Below are 21,264 nucleotides of genomic sequence, written 5' to 3' on the forward strand. Positions count from 1 at the left end.
ACACAAATTGGGACACAAAAGACAATGTGGACTTTTTCGAGAAGGTACCAGATGGCACACACATAAACAGTAGAATTCAACTGAAATATCTGTAGATCGCTTTATAATATGTAATATCATGCCCCAGTACATGATTTACAAATCAGTTCCTGAGAGGTGTTTAGTGCAATGATAAACACATCACCTTCACTGTGTTTACTTAAGAAAGAAAAAAAAACATTAATGCAAATCACATTGGGAGATTTTTTATTAATTTAAATTGACATTGTTAATTTTGTCTGCCAAGGTCCTTAGTAAATATATCCTTACATGATACAAACCTACAGGTTCTTCTCAATACCACAAGATCATGAGGACTTGCAGATATCAATGTTCTGTAATGATTAAAACAATGCTCAAATAATTCACAAGTTACTTTCCTGAAATACTTAAAAGAATATTCTGGGGAGTGTTTGAAAGGTCTGTTTATAAATAGTGACTGATATATTTAGTTAGGTATTTGGTGTTGAAGATAAACACTTCTTATATAAACATTGTTTTAATACACTGCTCTACTAATGAAACTAGTTATTAGATATGATACATTTCTGACACTAAAGAATAAAGCTTTGTCTTCATATTTATTTCATTCATAAGACTCTTATCAATGAAGAATGCTGTACCCAACAATAAACTGGCATATTGCAAGTGACATTCTGTAAAACTGAGAAAGAAAGCTACAACAAAACAAACTAGATAACTGCATTACACATACTTTATACAAACAGCCCATTCTGTACAGAATTAAACGCAGATCAAATGCTTTTAAAAGTTTTTGTGCCTAGACGGTAATTACAATCTTCACACACTAAAGAGAAAAGGAACAATAATAATACAGAACTCAGTATTTTTAACAATTATAACACATTTAACATCTTCAGCCAACCACTGGGTTCTCAAATCAGATTGGCAACTGAAATTTCACATCCACCTGGGCTTGCTTGGCTAAGGTCACTATCTCAGAGAGCTTTACAACCTGAAAGGAAAAAAACAAGCTTTGTCTCTATTTTCATAAAAACACAGAATCAGAACGATTGGTCAATGTAAAATTAATTGCATGTTCAGTCTTTTTCATTTAAAATATCTGGGCTATTCTGACATTGTTATAAATCACTTCACAGTCTTACAAGCATTTGCCACTCTTGAAGGATAGTCAAATCTAACACTGTTCACAACCCACACCATAACCCACACTGGATTTTATTCATATATATAATATCAGAAGGTATTAAATAAATACATATCTGATATATGTATATATCTCTTCATCATTGCCTAAATTTTATCCATATTTTTTTCCTTTTTTTAAAATTATAGTTGATTTACAAGTTGTGTTAGTTTCAGGTGTACAGCAAAGTGATTCTGTATCCCTTATAGATATTGAATATAGTTCCCTGTGCTATACAGTAGGTCCTTGTTGGTTATTTTTTTATATATAGTAGTTTGTATCTGTTAATCCCAAACTCCTAATTTATCCCTCCCCAACTCCCTTTCCCCTTTGGTAACCCTAAGTTTGTTTTCTATGTCTGTGAGTCTGTTTCTGTTTTGTAAATAAGTTCATTTGTGTCATATTTTAGATTCCACATATAAGTGATATCATATGGTATTTGTCTTTCTCTTTCTGACTTACTTCACTTAGAATGATGATCTCTAGGTCCATCCATGTTGTTGCAAATGGCATTATTTCATTCTTTTTTATGGCTGAGTAGTATTCAATTGCATATATATACTACATCTTCTTTATCCACTCATCTGTTGATGGACATTTAGGCTGCTTTCATGTCTTGGCTATTGTAAATAACGCTGCTATGACCATAGGGGTGCATGTATCTTTTCCAATTACGGTTTTCTCCGGATATGTGCCCAGGAGTGGGATTGCTGGATCATATGGTAGTTCTGTTTTTAGTTTTTTGAGGAACCTCCATACTGTTCTCCATAGTGGCTGCACCAATTTACATTCCCACCAACAGTGTAGGAGGGTTCCCTTCTCTCCACACCCTCTCCAGCATTTGTTATTTGTAGACTAAAATACAGACTGGCCATTCTGTCCAGTGTGAGGTGATAACTCACTGTAGTTTTTATTTGCATTTCTCTAATAATTAGTGATGCTGAGCATTTTTTCATGTGCCTGTTGGCCATCTGTATGTCTTCTTTGGAGAAATGTCTATTTAGATCTTCTGCCTTTATCTTTAAAGATAGAAACAGTGACTGTCTTAGCTGGATACTACAGAACGCAAAGCATATCTAAATAAAAGCGATTCTCTAGTGGTCCAGTGGTTAGGACTCGGCGCTTTCACTGCCGGGCCCCAGTTTAACCTCTAGTCGGGGAGCTAAAATCCCGCAAGCCTCGCAGTGCGGCCATAAATAAATAAATAAATCTTTTAAGAAATGTAAATAATCTTAACTTACAATGTTGGGATAGGAGCTTGGGTTTAGGAGTTAGTATTTTACTTTCTGTCAGTAAGTTAACAATTATCAAGCTGAATTCCAATGCTCTCTCTATAATCTGTCTGGGAATATCCAGCTGGTACCATACAACATATACAAATTATACATATCTAAAACCAAACAACAGATTTAGCTTCTCTCCTCCCCAGCAGCGTAGTTAAGAGAAGGTTTTAAAGTTAGACACCTTGAGTTCAGATCCCACTCTGATGCTTATGATACATGATCCTGAATAAGTTAATTTACCTAGCCTCTGTTTCTTCATCTATAAAAATGGAGATTATTTCACCAACTTGTATTAAATAAGATAATACGTGAAGAAAAAAAAAGGCTTAGCATTGCATGCACAATAAATTATAAATGGTAGCAGTTGCTAATATTCATATTATTAACATTGTCATGACTTCCATAACCTCCTACTCAGTAGAGAAGGACTACAGACACAACGAAAATCAACTGTTCACTTTTATTTTTCATGGTCTAATTGATCAAGCTCCTATTGATTCTTCTCCTTTCTCTCCATGTCCACAAAGCTTTTCTTAATTTAGGCTCTCATTGCAAACAAGCATATTTTCAGAGAGAAGTTCTAACCTATCAATTACCTTCACCTCACATCTATTTATTACACTAGCCAGATTCCTACTGTCCCTCACTCTTCCCTTCAACAATTGACTCCACATCTCAAAGTCAAAACAGGCTTTCTGAAACACTTTCTCATTCCCTTGCTCAAAATCTTAATTTAAACTCAGGACTGAGTGTAAATTCCTCTGTCTCTAAACTGCAGTTGAATTTTATTTACTAGCTAAGTTTTTTCCCAAATTATGTCCTAAAGAAGGAAATAAGACCTTTATTATTCTTATGAAAAGTTATCACATTAACAAAGCAAATCTCAAAAGCCTAGTTACTGATTAAACCATATAGCCCCAAAGAGTATTCTGTGAAATGTCTATAAGCACAGGTGGGAAAGAATCAGAAGTTCTCATTTAAAAACATCTCTGTATCTACTAGGGAGTGTGCACCAAGATATAGTGTTAAGTAAAAGAAATGAGGTAAAATACATGTTACCATCATATAATATGGGAAAGTGGAGACATATATGTATACATAAATCTATATGTATACACATACATTATTTGCTTGTTTTTTAAAAAGTGAAAAGACGAACAAAAAAATCCTAAGAAAACAAAAAAACTGGTTACCTATGGGGAAGGAACAAACAAGAGTAGGTATAAAGGCTAGATTCTCTAAGTACACCTTGTTTTACAGTTTGAATTTAGAAATATTATAACAAAAAAATTTTTAAGCAATTCCTTTAAAATAAATAAATGAAGCTAACCGTGCATCAAAGGTGGGATAAAACAGAACCGTTTCATGTGAATTTTAAAATCCAGTAAATTATGGGAAATACTTCAAAGGACAAAAAGAACTGCACATACAAGTCTTGAACTACTTTCAGTAGTCATATTGTTGGTATTATTATTCTAAAACTGTCATGTCTGTATTGAGGGACAAAGCAAAGGAATATTTATGTTACTACAGAATGGGAAAAAAGAGAAACAGATATCAGATAAGAAAAAAAACTGTACCTTGGATTTGCATTGGAAATATTGGAAGTTATGTACTCATGTATTTATCTCTTTAAAAAATACATATTTTCCTAGATTTGCCACTTAAAAATATCTAGAAACAATGAACAACCCAATAGTTGTAAGCACCCTTAAAGCTTAAATTGTGCTGTCTAAACACCATCTGGCTGATTCCAGGTCTGCAGCAAGAAATGTAAAGATGAGCCTGAAAAATCTCATCATATCAGAAAGCATATCACAGGGCATGTAGGAAGGACTCAGGAGTCAACCTGAAGAGGTTCCCACTGACCAAAGATGAGATAATCTACGCATCAATAAAAATAACTAAAATGGACTGAACCACATCAAATATATTTAAATCCATGAGTTCAAAATAGCATGTGCATACATGCGTGCATGCAACACACACACCTAAAAACAAAAACTAAGAAACAAAAAAGCCTGGGTCACTTTAGTAGGCCATAATGGAACAAACCCATTATTTTGAAAACTGATCAATAAAACCAAAGAATTAAGTAAGTATCCTGCTTTTTCTATGAAAAATGTACTTCATGCCAACAAACAGTTGATACAAGAAAGTTTCGCTTTTTATAAGTATGCCATATAATAAATAATCACAGAGTTACAAAATCACCACTTTGCATAAATAAAATATTGGATCTAAGTTATGAATGTCAATGACTGCTAGTATTACAAAAAGAGAAGTTATCTGACATTTATATACCTCCTTATGGAATTACACAAAATTAACCATAAAATATTCTTGCTCCCCACTCCTCAAAATCAAATACATATATGATCAAACCTATTGATTGAACTACCAGTTTACAGGAAATACAGGAGCAGAGGAACATGTTAAATGACACCCCATGAATACAATAATTAAAATCCAGACTACAGGAAACACTACAAGACCATCAGCCTGGTTTTTTCAACAAATAAAGTTAAGAATAATAAAAGAGGCAAGGGAGAATCTATAAAAAGAAATTTAGTGATATATTAACCAACTGCAAGCATAGACTTTTGATTCTAATTCTAACAAAGAACCTAGGCAAAAAATATTTAAGAGAATCAGGGAAATTTCAACACTGACTCAATTCTTTCTTTTATAAAACATAATACCACTATCCCATCTGAAACAAGTAATAATAATCCCTTTATAGCATCAATACCTTTATCTTTTACAGATAAATGATGAGAAGTATGAAATAATATAATGTCTGGGATTTGCTTCAAAATAATCATGGGCAAGGAAGGAAGTAGGTAAGAATAAGATGAGACACGACTTGAGCATGAACTGGTAATTGTTTAAGATGGGTGATAGGTATATGGGGTTCAATACTCCTAGTGTTTAGCTGAAACACTCATTATTAGCAATATTAGCTGGTTCATTTTAGAATCTAAATGTTTATAAATCTTTCATACACTGCAAATTTATCCTCAGATCAACATAACCTGTTTACCATTTTAGCAGCTTCATCCAAGTCATCACAAGCAAGAATTTTAAGTCCACTGTCCGCTATCAGTGCCTTAGCATCATCAACTCGTGTACCTGGAAATGATTTATGCAAATATAGACATTTTAAATACCTACACAAAACCATTTAAAATGTTTGTCACAATATACATTTACAAATATGAAATTTCAACTAACTTTGGTCATTTAATACAAATGCTTCTAAACCAAATACTATAAAAACCTGGAGTTGCCTTGTGAAATACTTTGCCGTACCACATTAATGGTAATTCAGACAAGTCAAAATTCAAGATACGTACAATAAATAAATAATGTATCAACTTATAGTAAGCAAAACTATGAACAATTTTGCTCCAATGTTAGAATTTTTTAACCCACGTTTTAAAAACTCCCTACTATACTCTCATTTTAAAAATACAGCTATTGGGACAAAGTGAGAGGGTGGCATGGACATATATACATTACCAAATGTATAAAAGATAGCTAGTGGGAAGCAGCCACATAGCACAGGGAGATCAGCTCGGTGCTTTGTGACCACCTAGAGGGGTGGGATAGGGAGGGTGGGAGGGAGATGCAAGAAGGAGGGGATATGGGGATATATGTATTCGTATAGATGATTCACTTCGTGACAGAGCAGAAACTAACACACCACTGTAAAGCAGTTATACTCCAATAAAGATGTTAAAAAAATATACAGCTATTTAAAACTAAATTTAAAACTAAATGAACCAAACCCCTTGGAATTATGAACTTTTAAGCAATTAGAGTTCACAGAACAACTGCAAGATCCTTTTACACTTACCTTGTAACCGTACCACAATAGGTATTTTAATTTCCAAATCCTTTACTGCCATGACTATACCCTGTGCAATAACATCACACCGCATGATTCCTCCGAAGATGTTGACCAGAATAGACAGTACCTGCCAATAAAATGTTTTAGATTAAAATTTTAAAGGAATGACTGTTTTTCCTTCCTTCCCAAGAAAACACTAGTATCTGTGCCTTATGATAAAAGTTAACTTCATGGAAACATTTTCAGACCAAACAGCCATACTCTCTGCATGCAGCTCTCATCACTGAAGTGTGTGCAGTCCACCACCTAGCAAAACTTATTTCCCCTCCTTGGGTAATTTCAACACCTGGCTCACAGTCTCTTCTCTCCTGTCACATATTAACAAGACCTCTTGATTCCATTTTCTTGTTTCCTATTAAGCATAGTCATTACCAACATTACTAACCCAGACCATGTTGTAAGACAACATCATATGCAAGAGCTCCAATTTAGTCCTCATTAACTATCATCTCTTCATTTTTCCCCATCAACTCTACTAACTCTTCACACAAACCAGGCCCTCAAAATTACTCAACATCTGTATGGATGGACACTCCTGGCTACACATCACATCCAAACCTCAGGGCCTATTTGGGTTGGCATTCTTTCATCATCACACCAGTAGTCTGAATCGCTGTTCTTCTATCCTTTAGAAAAAAACCTTATTTGTTTTTTAAAAAGAGGCTTAGTTTATTCAGCTACACTAGAACTTCTCAACCAGTGAGATAGAAATGGGTTATAGACACACCAAGATATTGTTCCCCTCACCCCTTAGAGCAGGGGTCCCCAAGCCCTGGGCCACGGACCGGTAGCGGTCCATGGCCTCTTAGGAACTGGGCCACACAGCAAGAGGTGAGCAGTGGGTGAGGGAGCGAAGCTTCATCTGCCGCTCCCCATTGCTCCCCATTGCTCCCCACCGCTCCCCATCGCTCCCCACCGCTCCCCACCACTCCCCATCGCTTCCCACCACTCCCCGTCGTTCGCATGAACCATCCCCCACCCCCACCCCATCCGTGGAAGAACTGTCTTCCACGAAACCGGTCCCTGGTGCCAAAAAGATTGGGGACCGCTGCCTTAGAGCAATTAGGAAGGTTCTGGGACGGCTGGCACCTTAAGCCAGTGGCCTCTGACAACAAGCAACCTTCCCCATGTACCTCCCATGCCCCATTGAAATGTTACTTTCTGTGAATGCCATGACAGGAAAAAAGTTGAGACACACTGAGTTATACTAAGCATTCCTTATCTTTACCACTATTATTTCTATACTTCAAGAAATAAAGGTCTAGAATTCATAATGGAACAGAATTCACAGTGGACTCTGGCACCCTCCCATCTCACCCCCTCCTGCCGCATGTGGGATAGCTACAGTACGCACCACAGGCATCATCTAGCACTTGAGCCTCAAGTGACTGGAGCTCTACCATGTCACTTTTACCTCCAGTCCATATCAACTGATTACTACCAAGGACAAATCCTTGACCTGGCCAGAATGAATGTCTCTACAATATCAAATGTCTAAATCCCACTCTTGCTCAACCTCCTCTCCTTTCACTTAACGCCTTTCATCTCTAACTCTAACAAATCCAATCTTTTAAAGTCTCTAGTCCCTCAACCCCTTCCTAATCAACCAGTCTATCAGCTCTCCCCCAATCTGGCGTGCTTCACTATAGAGCCTAGAAGCCACAGCTGAGCAAACCAATGACACTGTCGTGGGCACACTCAGCTTCCTCATAGCCACTCCTCTCTCATACCCAGTCTACCTGCGTCCCCATTCAAATAATACATGATTCCAGCCTATTAGTTTATCCGTTCCAACTTCAAGAAAAGTAAAAGAGTGGGAAAAAACAAAACCAAACACCAAACCTGTGAAACACGAGCATAACCTGAAGAGCAGTATAATAATGATTCATCAGCAATAGTCTGACTCATACCTTTCAACCTTCTTCATGAGCCTCCTATCCCACTTCAAACTCTCTAACTTCTAGCATATGATCTTCCTTTTCCAGTAATACCTTAAGGAGTAACCTCCTCTCCAAAACTAACCTCATCACTAATTACTGTACTGTGTCTCCTCCAGTTCTCCATTCCTTTAGCTATATTCACTCTCTTCTTTATCTTCAAATCTCTTCTCCAGCTAGAAACAACCCATCTTCTTGGTCTTCTACACAAACACGCATACACTGCACAGCTCTTCTCAAGCCGACCTCCACTCAACTGCGAGCACTACGTCCTCCTGTGCCTCCTCAGACCCCACCACCGAAAGAGTAACTCTCCTGTATGACTCCACACCCTCAATTCCCAATCACAACTCAACCCACTGCAGCCTGGCCTCTGTCCCCCTCTCCTCTCTTTCAGCATCTAACACTACTGCCCATTCCCTTACTTCCCAGAACTCTTCACCCTGGTCTTTGATGTCACCACTCTCTCCTGATCTGCAACCATCTCTGTCAGTTTGTTCTCTCCCTCTTTTATTGGGTCTTCCTTCTTTATTCAGTCCTTCAGCACTGGGTGGGAGGAGCCAGGTTCTATTCTTGGTTTCCTCAAATCACTTGCATGAGTCATATCACCAACGCCTAACACTTCAACTTTTCTCAATATACTGAGGACTCTCAAATACACATCTGACCATTATAGAAAGAATATCTTTACAACTATCTACCAGGTATAATCACCACAGGGCAAACTTAACACATTCATTCAAAAATACCAAATTTCTTTACTTTGCTTCTGACAGCACAAAAGATATCACCAATGATTCTCTGCAGCCAGAAGTCCTAACCAATCCCTCCCCATGCCACGCCCAAAAAGGAAAAAAATGAACTTAAGGATTCTATCTCAGCAGTGTAGGTTTCATTGCTTTATTCTTACTGACACTGCCTTTGTTATGGACCTCTTCATCCTTCCCAACAAGCAGGTATAATAACCAAATTGATATCTTCTGCCAGTGTCTCCCTATTCCCCATTTCACACTTTACTAGCAGAATTAACTTCTTTTTTAAAAATAAAAAAACAAAAAGGTAAGGAGTTGATATATATATTTGTAAATGTGCTGGGGTAGAAGTATTAAATTCAAAACTCCTTAGCTATAGATACAGGGATCTTCACAACTTGGATCTCAATTTGCCAACATTACTCCTTATCATTCATCCCAATAATGCTACATCTTTATGCATAAGCATCTTACCAATCCATGAACACAGTGGCCCTCTCTGGACCCCATGCCTCTGCACATTTCCTTCCCCTTGCCCAACTCATTCAATTCTCAACACAGTTCAAGGTATCTTGATCCCTACCAATGACAAATTCTCAGTCTAAATTCAGTAAGACTAGTTACATGAAGGCCATTATCTTATTTCCATAAGCCTTAAAAAAACCCACATTGGGGCTTCCCTGGTGGTGCAGTGGTTGAGGGTCCGCCTGCCGATGCAGGGGACGCAGGTTCATGTCCCGGTCCGGGAGGATCCCACATGCCGTGGAGTGGCTGGGCCCGTGAGCCGTGGCCACTGGGCCTGCGCGTCCGGAGCCTGTGCTCCGCGGCGGGAGGGGCCACAGCGGTGAGAGGCCCGCGTACCGCAAAAAAGAAAAACAAACAAAAACCCACATTGGTCACACAGTAGATATATTCCTTAAAAAAATACCTGATGAATGATAATATGTCTGTTTCTTGGATCACAATGCTTCACATCTCTTGTATTCTGATAATTATTTATAAATTCGTAACTATAAATTATGGCATATCTATATATGACAGATTATGCAAACATTACAATGAGTGTTTTAGAATAATACTTTACACAAAAAGTGCTCAAGATATGTTAGCAAAAAAAGACTCAAAATGTGTGTATTGAAAGATATATATATGAATGGGTGAAATATATGGCATGTGAAATATATCTTTTTTTTTTTTTTTGGAAGCCAGGTTTTTGGGGGTTTTTTTGGTTTATTTTTATTTATTTTAGGCTGCACTGGGTCTGCGTTGCTGCGTGTGGGCTTTCTCTAGTTGCGGTGAGCGGGGGCTACTCTTCCTTGTGGTGCACAGCCTTCTCCTTGCGGTGGCTTCTCTTGTTGCAAAGCATGGGCTCTAGGTGCACAGGCTTCAGTAGTTGTGGCACACGGGCTCAGTAGTTGTGGTGTGCGGGCTCTAGAGTGCAGGCTCAGTAGTTGTGGCACACAGGCTTGGTTGCTCCGCAGCATGTGGGATCTTCCCAGATAAGGGCTTGAACCCGTGTCCCCTGCATTGGCAGGCAGATCCTTAACCACTGCGCCACCAGGGAAGCCCCATGAATTATATCTTAATAAAGGTGTTTCTAGAATGATACATATGCAATGTGTATGAGTGTATGTGTGAAATATATAAGCATTAACAAGTCTTAAAGAAAATAAATCAAATCAATAGTAACAAAAGCTATGCCTGGATAGAATTAAAGATGATTTTTATTTTCTTTTTAGCTTTACAGACTTTCCAGATTTCTGGCTTTTTTAGTCAACTAACAGCTCCAAAATTTTTTCTATAGTAATGGGTTCTCATGCCAAATCACTACCGTTTATAGTATTATCTAATACCATCCAGTATTTCTTCACCTTGTTTTCTAAATCACAATGGGAAAGTTTATCTTTCTTTCTTGCTAACTTTTATTTTATTGATTTCAGCAAACTTTTCCAAACTATTGAGGACTTTTGAACTTTAACGCTCAACTACTATAACGACCACATTTACTAATTAATCAAGTTACTTCTCTCCATTCAAATTCTAAAACATAAGTTCTGCCCCTACCTTTTTATCTGAAGTGATAAGTTTAAATGCTTCTGTTACTTGATGGACTGTGGCACCACCACCAACATCAAGAAAGTTGGCTGGAGTCCCTCCATGAAGCTTTATTATATCCATTGTGGCCATTGCCAAACCAGCACCATTTACTATCAAGAAGGGAAAATGATTTGTATAAGCAACAAACAAAGAAAATAAATTAAGCTTAGCCAATCCAACTCTTAACATAAAAACAGGTGGTACCTAGACAGCCTATATTTCCATCTAGGCCAATGTAGTTGAGATCTGCCTTAGCTGCATCTTTGTCCCTTTCATCTTCCTGGGTCCAGTCCTGTAGGTCAAAGATTTTCTTCTGGCGATAAGCTGAATTAGAATCAAAATTGATCTTTGCATCCATACATAGCACTTTGAAGGAAAAAAATAAAGTGATGTTAATTTCAAGATAGACACAATAAACTATACAGTAATCAAATATTTTTGACTTCAGAAGAAAAACACATTTTGTTACTTACTAAAGTATTTCAATTTATCTTCACAATTAATTCAAACTGTTTCTTGAAAAAGAATATGTGAAAATTAAAACTGCCCCATCAAAGTTACTGGTTCTACACCTATCCTAAGCAACAGATAAAGAAGGGAAAAAAAAAAACCTCAAAAGCATTTAATTTTCTTTTTAATTACCAAGAATTAACCGTCCATGCTCCTAGCTAACTCCTTTGCTTGGGCCCAGGGTCTCAACTCAAGGGGATTGTTCCGCTAATTCTGTCTTTCTTGCACTGTAAATTCCACCCCACCCCACTTTTCTATTGGCTAAATCAAACTGACTTGTAAAAATGCTGTTCTTTCCCCCACCTCAATAAAAAGAAAGAAAAAACTCTTTACTCACTACCTCCCCCCACCCCCTTACTCTCCTCTTTCTATACAACATAACTCACGGAAAGAGCTGTCTCTTTAAACCTGGGGTCAGCAAACTATGGCCTATGGGCCAGATTCAGCCTGTGCTGGTTTTTTTATGGCCTGTGAGCCTACAAAGGGTTTTATATTTTTAACATGTTATGAAGAAGAAAGAAGAAAGAAAGGGTAAAGGAAGAAGGAGAAGAACAAGTAGAGAAATAGCAGTAACTGAGACTACATCTGCCAAGCCCTGCTTAAAAAACTCCCTATACCAGTACAAGTTTTTCTCCTGCCATTCTCTCTTAAATCCACTCTAATCAGGCTTTTACCTCCAGCACTCTACCAAAATGGCCCTTATGAAGGTTAATTCTCTGACTTTAGCTTTCAATATGTATTCTATCCCTTCCTTGCTCCAATGTAACTACAACTTTCTCCTTATTCCTGAACAGATAGAGGCTAAAAGAACTGAGCAGTTTCAGCTGTTGCACAAAACAAGAGACAAAGTTTAGAGTCAGCCAAATTAACTATTAACAACAAAAACCAACATTCTTTCAGAGGAAGCTGACAGAATTCAGTCTCCCAAAATGTCTAGTATACAACTAGAAATTATCAGATCTGTGAAGAAACAGGAAAATGTAACCAAAAATAAAGAGACAAAGCAGTCAAAAGAAACCAAACTCAAGATGACTCAAATTTTAAAGTATCAGAGGACTGTGAAATAGTTATTTTAAACATGTTTAATGATTTAAGGGAAAATATGGTCATAATAAAGCACCACATAAGTAATCTCAGCAGAAAATAAAACTATGAAAGGAACCATACTGAAAATTTGGAACTAAAAAGTACAATATCTGAAATCACTGGTGAATGATAATATGTATGTTTCTTGGATTGTGATCCTTCAGATCCCTTGTATTTTGATAATCATTTATAAATTTATAGTTATAAATTGTGGCATATCTATATATGACAAATTTTACAAATATTAAAATAAGTGTTTTAGAAGAATGCTTTAGTAAATGCAAAAAGTGCTCAAGATATGTTAGCAAAAAAATCTGCATATAACTTTACAGTTGGCCCTCCATACCTGCAGTTTTGCATCCAAAGAGTCAACCAACCACAGATTATGTAGTACTGTAGTACATACTTATTGAAAAAAAAATCTGCTTATAAGTGGACCCTCATGGGTCAAATTAGTGTTGTTCAAGAGTCAACCATATATCTATTAAATTAATAAAATTAACATGCCATTCAAAAAACAATGAGGAACACATAGTAAAGGCATTAATCCTTAGTAGGCCTCTAAAGTATATAGACTCAAGAAGATAAAGACAGGTTCACTCAGGTGATGGTGATTCTCCAATAAAAACATACTTGGGGTGAAATACCTAGGAAGCGTATTTCCTAGACCTGAGCCCTGCAACAGTCAGTAGAACCAGCCACTGACAATTCTGCTAACAGCAAGGGTATGTGTAATATCAGTAAACAGAGCCCATACTCAATTCCTAGTGTTCAAAAGAGGAAAAACTTTTAAGAAATGTACATTTTGGGTTTCTTCCCCCCAGAAGTCACAAATGCACCAGGCCAAAATTAATTCCTTACTTGGAGATTTCTCTCAACTGATTTCAGGTCCACAGGTAAGATAATCAAGACAACTGGCATCCTGGGGAGACTAATATCAGTCCATTCTCTTTCATTCAGCTTTCACTGAGTTTCTGCCACGATCTTTGATAAAACGAAGTACATGGTTCTGAGAATATTATTGTGCCTGGCAGTGGGATCACTGTCCTGGCAGTGGGAATGGCTTGAGTTTGGGGGGAGGGGTTTCTCCAAATTTGGTAATTGAGGGTCAAAGCTGTGATAAACTTATATGTATTATTAACCTTTTGTACACTTTTAGAATTCAGGCACATAAGAGATCTGAAATTCAAATAATATAACTTCTGAAATCACAAAGAAACTCTACCCATTCCTGTGACAGACAGTCCAAACTGCCATGGCTAAAAGAATTTTAAAACTATCTAGAATTCATAACCTCTCATTCAATCAAAATATTTACAAAATTAGAAAGAACATTAATTTCTTTGAACTTCTAACTCAGATAAGAGAATGTGACTTGGGACTTCAGTTCTCTAGGTCCTCTGGACTTTTATCACATTTGGACTTTAAATCCAGCTGTGTCTTTATGTAATCTACTATTAGAGTATTTCAGAGTATTTTAATGCCATAATCTAATCTCACTGATGAACTTTTGAAATTCCGATAGACAACCTGACTGGACATAATGTGGTGTCAGAAACAGAAAAGAATAAATTTTCAGAATTGAGCATAACACTTTCTTAAAGCTGATACTGGTGTACTATTTTGACCCATTTTAGAAATTTCTGGGGGTAAAAATCCAAACTACCTATAGATGCTCCCATATAATAGCCAGAGGAACAATGGCTGGGATTGGAAAGGCAGCCTCAAAGTCAGAACAAGATTACCCAAACAGACAGCTAACCTCTCCTCCCTCAAGAGCTCCACATCCACCCTGATAGATCACAGGCTTGATGGTTGAGCTCAGTGGGTAAAGAAAATACTAAGGAATGTTTGGGGGGGAGGCGGCGGGATCAAATCTTCCCCACTCCTGATGCTTCCTTTCACATTCACTTAGTATAAGATCTGTCTCTCACTGTCTCTACTTAATTCTTCCCAGAGGAAAGGACACAAATTATCTGTCTAGTTAATCTAGATATTATAAAACTAGGCATGCATAATTCTGCTCAATCCTTCTTCCTCTTGGGAGTAAGCTTCCCACAGCGAGCAACCATTTCCAACTGCTATTCCCAAGGCACAGTCTATCCCTGACAGGCCTGCCCTGTTAAAGCCTCATATTTGAATAGATTTATTAAGTCTGTCTAATGGTGTAATTTAGTTGTCAGATCCATTTTAGTTAGAACTCTGTCAGGGAAGATCAGTAATCACTGGAAGATCTCTCAGAAACCCCAATGATGGCAATGGTATGATAAGCTATTTAAGCAATTGTATTCAAATATATACATATATATATATTATATTACCCTATGTTTTCAGAGCATTACTAGGAAAATAAGTCTAGAGTCTATATGCTTTCCTCTTACAATTATTCAAACAAGTAAACCGGTACAAATTAAGAGGTATACTTCATTCTATGCAGCATATATGTTCCAAAAAAACTGTGCACAAAGGAAATAACTCCAAATTTAGTCATTCAAAATATCCTTAAACTACTATTTTAAGGAATACTATGATAATTTTCCCAAATGTATATTCTATCTTGTCATATGGTAACTTGGTACCAAAAGGAGACAAATATCTATATTTTCTATTTTTAAAAATATTACTTTTGAAACTCAATATGAACCTTATAAATAAAACGTATCAATCTGCATATGTTTATAACTACATAGTCTGCATTGGTCTAAAGCCTCCATTCAAAATATATAAAGAAAGTACTGTGAGAAATGTAGATCTGCTAACAGAGCCTGAGCTTGAACTCATCTGTAAAATAAAGCCTTCTCCTTTCCATTCCCACTGCCTTTGTTACCTCCTGCTTGGACTACTGCTACAGCTTCCTAACCTAAAAGATATACCTTATTGCTAATCTCTTCCTACTCCAATAATGCTGATATACTACTCTCTACCCAAAATATCCCTGTCATACAACTGTGTCATATGTAAGAGCACAAATTCTGCAGCTGACTGTTTAGATTCACCGCCCAGTTCTACCACTAGCCATGTGTCCCTGGGCAAGTCACTTAACCTCTTGGTAACTCAGTTTCCTAACCTATAAAATAAGGATAGTAATAGTATCCACCTCACAGAACTGCTATAAACATTTAATGAACTATAGGGGTCCATATCTGAAAAGTTCTTACAATAGTGCCTAGCATATGGTATTTGCTATGTTTTTGTTAAATAGAGGAAACCTACTATTTCCTACTATAGGAAACCAAAGTATACTTAGAATACTTAGAAAACAAATACAACAATAGAATTAAAATCTTCAAATGAAGAACAAAATCAACAGTCTCTGTATACCGCAATAAACAGTAAGAAAATACAATGGTAGAAAAGATCCCAATCAAAATAGCAACAAAAAAATACTTCTACAAATAAATCTAAAAAGAAATATAATACCTACCCAAAGAAAATAAGTCTTACTTAAAAAAGTATAAATCAAGACTTACATAAATGGAAAAATAGGTATTTCTAGTTGGAAAAACTGATTACTAGGAAGATGTTAATTTCTCCCCAACAATTTATAGGATGAATACAATTCCAATAAAATTCCAGTATGGGGCTTCCCTGGTGGCGCAGTGGTTGAGAGTCCACCTGCTGATGCAGGGGACACGGGTTCATGCCCCGGTCTGGGAAGATCCCACATGCTGCGGAGAGGCTGGGCCCGTGAGCCATGGCCGCTGAGCCTGCGCGTCCGGAGCCTGTGCTCCGCAGGGGGAGAGGCCACAACAGTGAGAGGCCCGTGTACAGCAAAAAAAAAAAAAAAAAAATTCCAGAATGATCGGTTTTGAAACCTGACAAAAGGATTCTAAAGGTTGCCTAGCAATAGGAGTTAGTAATTGGACATCCAAGTACCAAATGCAGGACCAAAGGCTTCAAGGAGTTTGAGAACCCCTAAACTGCATGAAAAACAGTGCATATGCACATGCACACATGGGAACACTGGTGCAGACTCCTTGGTGAGGGTTACTCGCTTTCATGCAATTTTCACTGCATTTCTTAAAATTTGTCCTTGACCCACAAAGGATTAAGTAATGCCAATCTAAAAGAATAAATAGGTAAGAACTGCCTCCCTTAAAAAAAAATATCGGTTTCATACAGATAATTCTCCTTCACTGGACATTTCATTTTTAAAATGTGCATCAGCCCTCACTCTTTAAAAAAATTTAATTATTTTTAGTTTTATAAACTACCTCTACAATCACAAGAAAACTTACTCATTTTTCTTTATACAACCATATAAATGACCAGCTAAAAATTGACTTCTATAATAATGAATATAACTAATTAGAAGTATAAAAGTGAAAGAGATCTACAAATGCTTAAGAAGATTAGAAATGTCCAAAGAGACTTGAAACAAAATCAAACAAATTATAGCAACAGAAGCAATTAATGTAAAATATCAAGAAAAATTTAGGCTACAATAAAGCAACTTATAGTTTTAGAAAAACTATACATGGAAGGCATGATAATTCAAAACCTGATTTACCTTTTAAACATACGTAAAAGAAAAGCTGTCAAAGTGACAAGCTAATCTTACTTCCCTAATATTAAATGACTCTAGCATCAGAATACACACTTTGTACAATAACAATCATGGTGTCTCTGAAGTTTGAAACCTGGGGAGACTAAAATGGCTAATTCCCCAAAACTACAACTATTTATTCACTACTGTAGTGGATACTCTAATCCATCACTGCCCAACAGAAATTTCTGCAATGATGAAATTGTTCTTTATGTGTGCTGTCCAATACAGAGCTGTCCAATACATGGGGCTACAGAGCACTTGAAATGTAACTAGTGCAACTGAGAAATATTTTAATCTTATATTATTTCAATTAATTTTAACTGCCACATGTGACTGGTAGCTGCCATACAGTGCAGCTTTAACCCCTCTGTGTGTACATAAATATATATTTAAGGTGTTTGTTTTAAAGGGTCTCTTTAATATTTGTTCACATTCACTCTTTTCATTATAAAATAAGCTTCTACATAGAAATGAGTTCACTTCCGTATGAGTTCAACTTCCTCAGTGAAGAATATGATAAGTGGATAAACAGACAATCAATGTTTGATAAAAGATACTTTACCAGCTCCATCTGAATCCTCTACCATTGGATTTATTTCTACCATGGTTGCATCATATTTCAGAAAAAGGTTGTAAAGCTTAATCATGTTTTCTGCTGCAGAATCCACAATATTGGCTGGAAATCCCATCTTCTGTGCAAGCTGAAATTAATTTGTCTCTTTATTATAGGAATGCTGTATACATCCAATCAACATTAAATTATTACAAATAAAAAACCTTGTAGTTTATCATTTAAATAATAAACATGACTCATTTATGGTTAAACATTAATCACTAAAATAGCATCTACTATCACTAAATGGTTAAACAAAAGTTTTTATTCAAAATCCTCACAAAGCAGGTAGTATGCCCATTTTACAAAGAAAGAGATTCAGGGCTTCCCTGGTGGCGCAGTGGCTGAGAGTCTGCCTGCCGATGCAGGGGACACGGGTTCGTGCCCCGGTCCGGGAAGATCCCACATGCAGCAGAGCGGCTGGGCCCGTGAGCCATGGCCGCTGAGCCTGCGCGTCCAGAGCCTGTGCTCCGCAGCGGGAGAGGCCACAACAGTGAGAGGCCCACATACCGCAAAAAAAAAAAAAAAAAAGATTCAGAGAGGTCAAATGACTTGTCATTCACCTCAATTCCTGTTCCTCCTGTGTTATTCCATAGCCTCCATACTACCACTAAGCCTTATGGCCAACCTAAACTGAAAATAGAGACTTATATTTTATTAAAACTACATATAAAAGGCAGACTGATAATCCAAATGGTCCAATGGCCAAAATATTAATTCACCCTATTTTACCTTTTAGGTAATTTATGAAGAGTGTCTACCAAGCAATGAAGACACATCCAGTCAAACAAGTATTATCCCATTCATTCAAAAATCTACTGAACACCTAATATATGCTAGATTCAAAAGATATACAGGTACTTAAGCTTCTAATCTAGTAGAAAAGTTTACAGTCTTGAGCAGAGATTCCTCCCTAAATATACCTGAAGAGCTTTTTTTTCTTTCAATTTTTATTTATTTATTTATTTATTTTTGGCTGTGTTGGGTCTCCGTTGCTGCACATGGGCTTTCTCTAGTTGTGGCGAGCAGGGGCTACTCTTCATTGCGGTGCACGGGCTTCTCATTGCAGTGGCTTCTCTTGTTGCGGAGCACGGGCTCTAGGCACACGGGCTTCAGTAGTTGTGGCGCGTGGGCTTAGTTGTTCTGCGGCATGTGGGATCTTCCCGGGCCAGGGATCGAAACTGTATCCCCTGCATTGGCAGGCAGATTCTTATCCACTGTGCTCTTCAGGGCAGCCCGGAAGAGCTTTTTTAAAAATGCATACACCAAGGTCTCAACCCAGAAGTTGTGGTTCACAAGCTCTATAGTGGACCAAAACTCCATAATATTTTAAAGTTGTATAAGCAATTCTGAACCACTGGTATAGAAGCCACATGTCTCTTTTTTTATCCTAACTGTTGCAGCTGATCAGGAAACCTATGGAGTAGCTTTTTCCTCTCTTCCAATTGCTATCTAAGGCTACAATACATCTGACTTTCAATAACAGAAAATATTAAATTCTTTGAAAGTGAATGTGATTCTTGCAAGAAGACAAATGCAAATAATCAAATGAAAATAAAGTGGATGATCAAACTAAGAAATGTAATTTTGGGTTAAAACATTTCAAAACAAAGAATGATGAGAAATAAAGTACCATTTCATTTAGAAAGATTTTCACTAGGTTACAATCTACTGTTTTAAATGTAAACACCTGAGAATTACAAAAGAATTCTGATCAGCCCAGTATGAAATTAGTTTGTCTAGCACTGTGCTGGGAACTATTTCTGTTCATCCATCACTCAAAAAGGTACAATCTTAGTAGATTATTCCTTCAAGTATTCTTGTAAATCAAGTGTTTTCTTTCTCATTTAAATTTAAGTCTCCAGTCATCACTCTCACATAACTACCTAATGAATCAAATCTCTGTCCCCTTTAAACATTTATACCATTCACTTGCCTAAATGACTTTCTTCATGCTTTAGCAGGGAAATCTTTGTATCAGTCAAAGTTCCTGCTCTACTGTACTTCGATACCATAAGCTTCTTTTGACAGTTTCCTAATAAGAGATGTTAATTTCATTCAAACTTTAATATTCAAACTTCTTTTTAAGATGGGTCACTCATTTTTTATATATAAGCTAAACAATTTAATAGCAGTATTACAAACATTAACAAGCAACTCTCACAGGCCATAATACTAAACTTCATGGTTAAGTTTTTCTTTTGGGGGGCTTTTTTTGGGTGGGGTGGGAATCGAATGGGAGGAAGAGGCACACAAGAAGGATGGTACAGAAAACTATTGAAACTGTAGGCAAAATTTACCGAGTATGTACGTACACTGAGAGAAAGTCCACAGCTTTAAACAGATTCTTAAAAGCGTCCATAAAACCCCCCAAAAATAAAATCACTGATCTATCGTAGGGATATATGAGACAGTGTCCCTACCATTCCATACAACTTACAGGAAATAAAGGGGGGATAGGACATGTTAAATGCCACCATGGGGATGTAAAATCCAGACTGTGAAAAACAATAAAGTATAATTAACCCAGGTTCTTCAACAAAATGAAAGAAAATGGATGAAGAAAGTGAGGGAAAGGAAACCTATAAACTAGAAGAAGACCTATGAGACCTATTAACCAACCACAATGAAAAAACTTAGTGGATCCCAACTCCAACTGTAAAAGAAAAAAAAAATTGAGACAATTAGGGAATTTGAATGACTGGGTAAGTGATGATATTAAGAAGTTGAAGTTATTGTTAGTTTTACTAGTGATGGAATGGTATAGTGGCTATTTTAAAAGAATCCTTATCTTTTAAAGATACATAGTAAAATATTTATGAAGGATATGAAGAAAAACGCTTTAGATACTTCTAAAAAGTTGCAATTTCAAACTACATATTAACATGCCTTGACAGAAAAAAATTTTTTAAGAAGTTTTGTCAATCACTTCACTTACACAGTTAATTCTCTTTAAGGGTTGTAATTATCCAATCAAAAGCTAGAAATGTTTCGGAGTACAACATACCCGAACAGCTTGTTCCTTTTTGATGCCTTCTACAATATCAATAGGTTCTTTAACTATGGCCTCAGGAGTCTCAGCAGCAACATCTTCAATGTTGACACCACCTTGAGAACTTCCTATCAATACAGGACCCTAGCAGGAGGGGAAACAGCCAAAATATCTAGATTTTATTTTGGAACCATCAATAAAATCTTAAAATCTATTTGTGTACACTATCAGACTTATACATCTATCACTCCCCACTATTCTTAAATTCCCTTGAGAATTTATCCTTGCATCACCTGCACAATGCCCCCGCTAAGTGTTCAATTGA

General features: G+C 36.8%; 1 protein-coding gene across 1 annotated transcript in view; it reads right to left on the bottom strand.

Annotated features, from left to right (window-relative positions):
• Positions 1 to 238: 238 nt before the first annotated feature.
• The window catches only part of SUCLA2 (succinate-CoA ligase ADP-forming subunit beta), a 47,975-nt gene continuing 26,949 nt past the window's right edge, over positions 239 to 21,264 (bottom strand). Inside the window, exons 5-11 of the mRNA XM_082675723.1 lie at positions 20,955 to 21,083; positions 17,897 to 18,035; positions 11,394 to 11,555; positions 11,157 to 11,299; positions 6,350 to 6,470; positions 5,534 to 5,622; positions 239 to 1,015 (exon numbers count right to left, since the gene is read on the bottom strand). Coding sequence (XP_082531849.1) covers positions 941 to 1,015; positions 5,534 to 5,622; positions 6,350 to 6,470; positions 11,157 to 11,299; positions 11,394 to 11,555; positions 17,897 to 18,035; positions 20,955 to 21,083 — 858 coding nt within the window. The 3' untranslated portion in view covers positions 239 to 940. The remainder of the gene's footprint in view (positions 1,016 to 5,533; positions 5,623 to 6,349; positions 6,471 to 11,156; positions 11,300 to 11,393; positions 11,556 to 17,896; positions 18,036 to 20,954; positions 21,084 to 21,264) is intronic.

Source organism: Grampus griseus, assembly GCF_964374135.1.
Source record: "Grampus griseus genome assembly, chromosome: 18".
Lineage (NCBI taxonomy): Eukaryota > Metazoa > Chordata > Mammalia > Artiodactyla > Delphinidae > Grampus > Grampus griseus.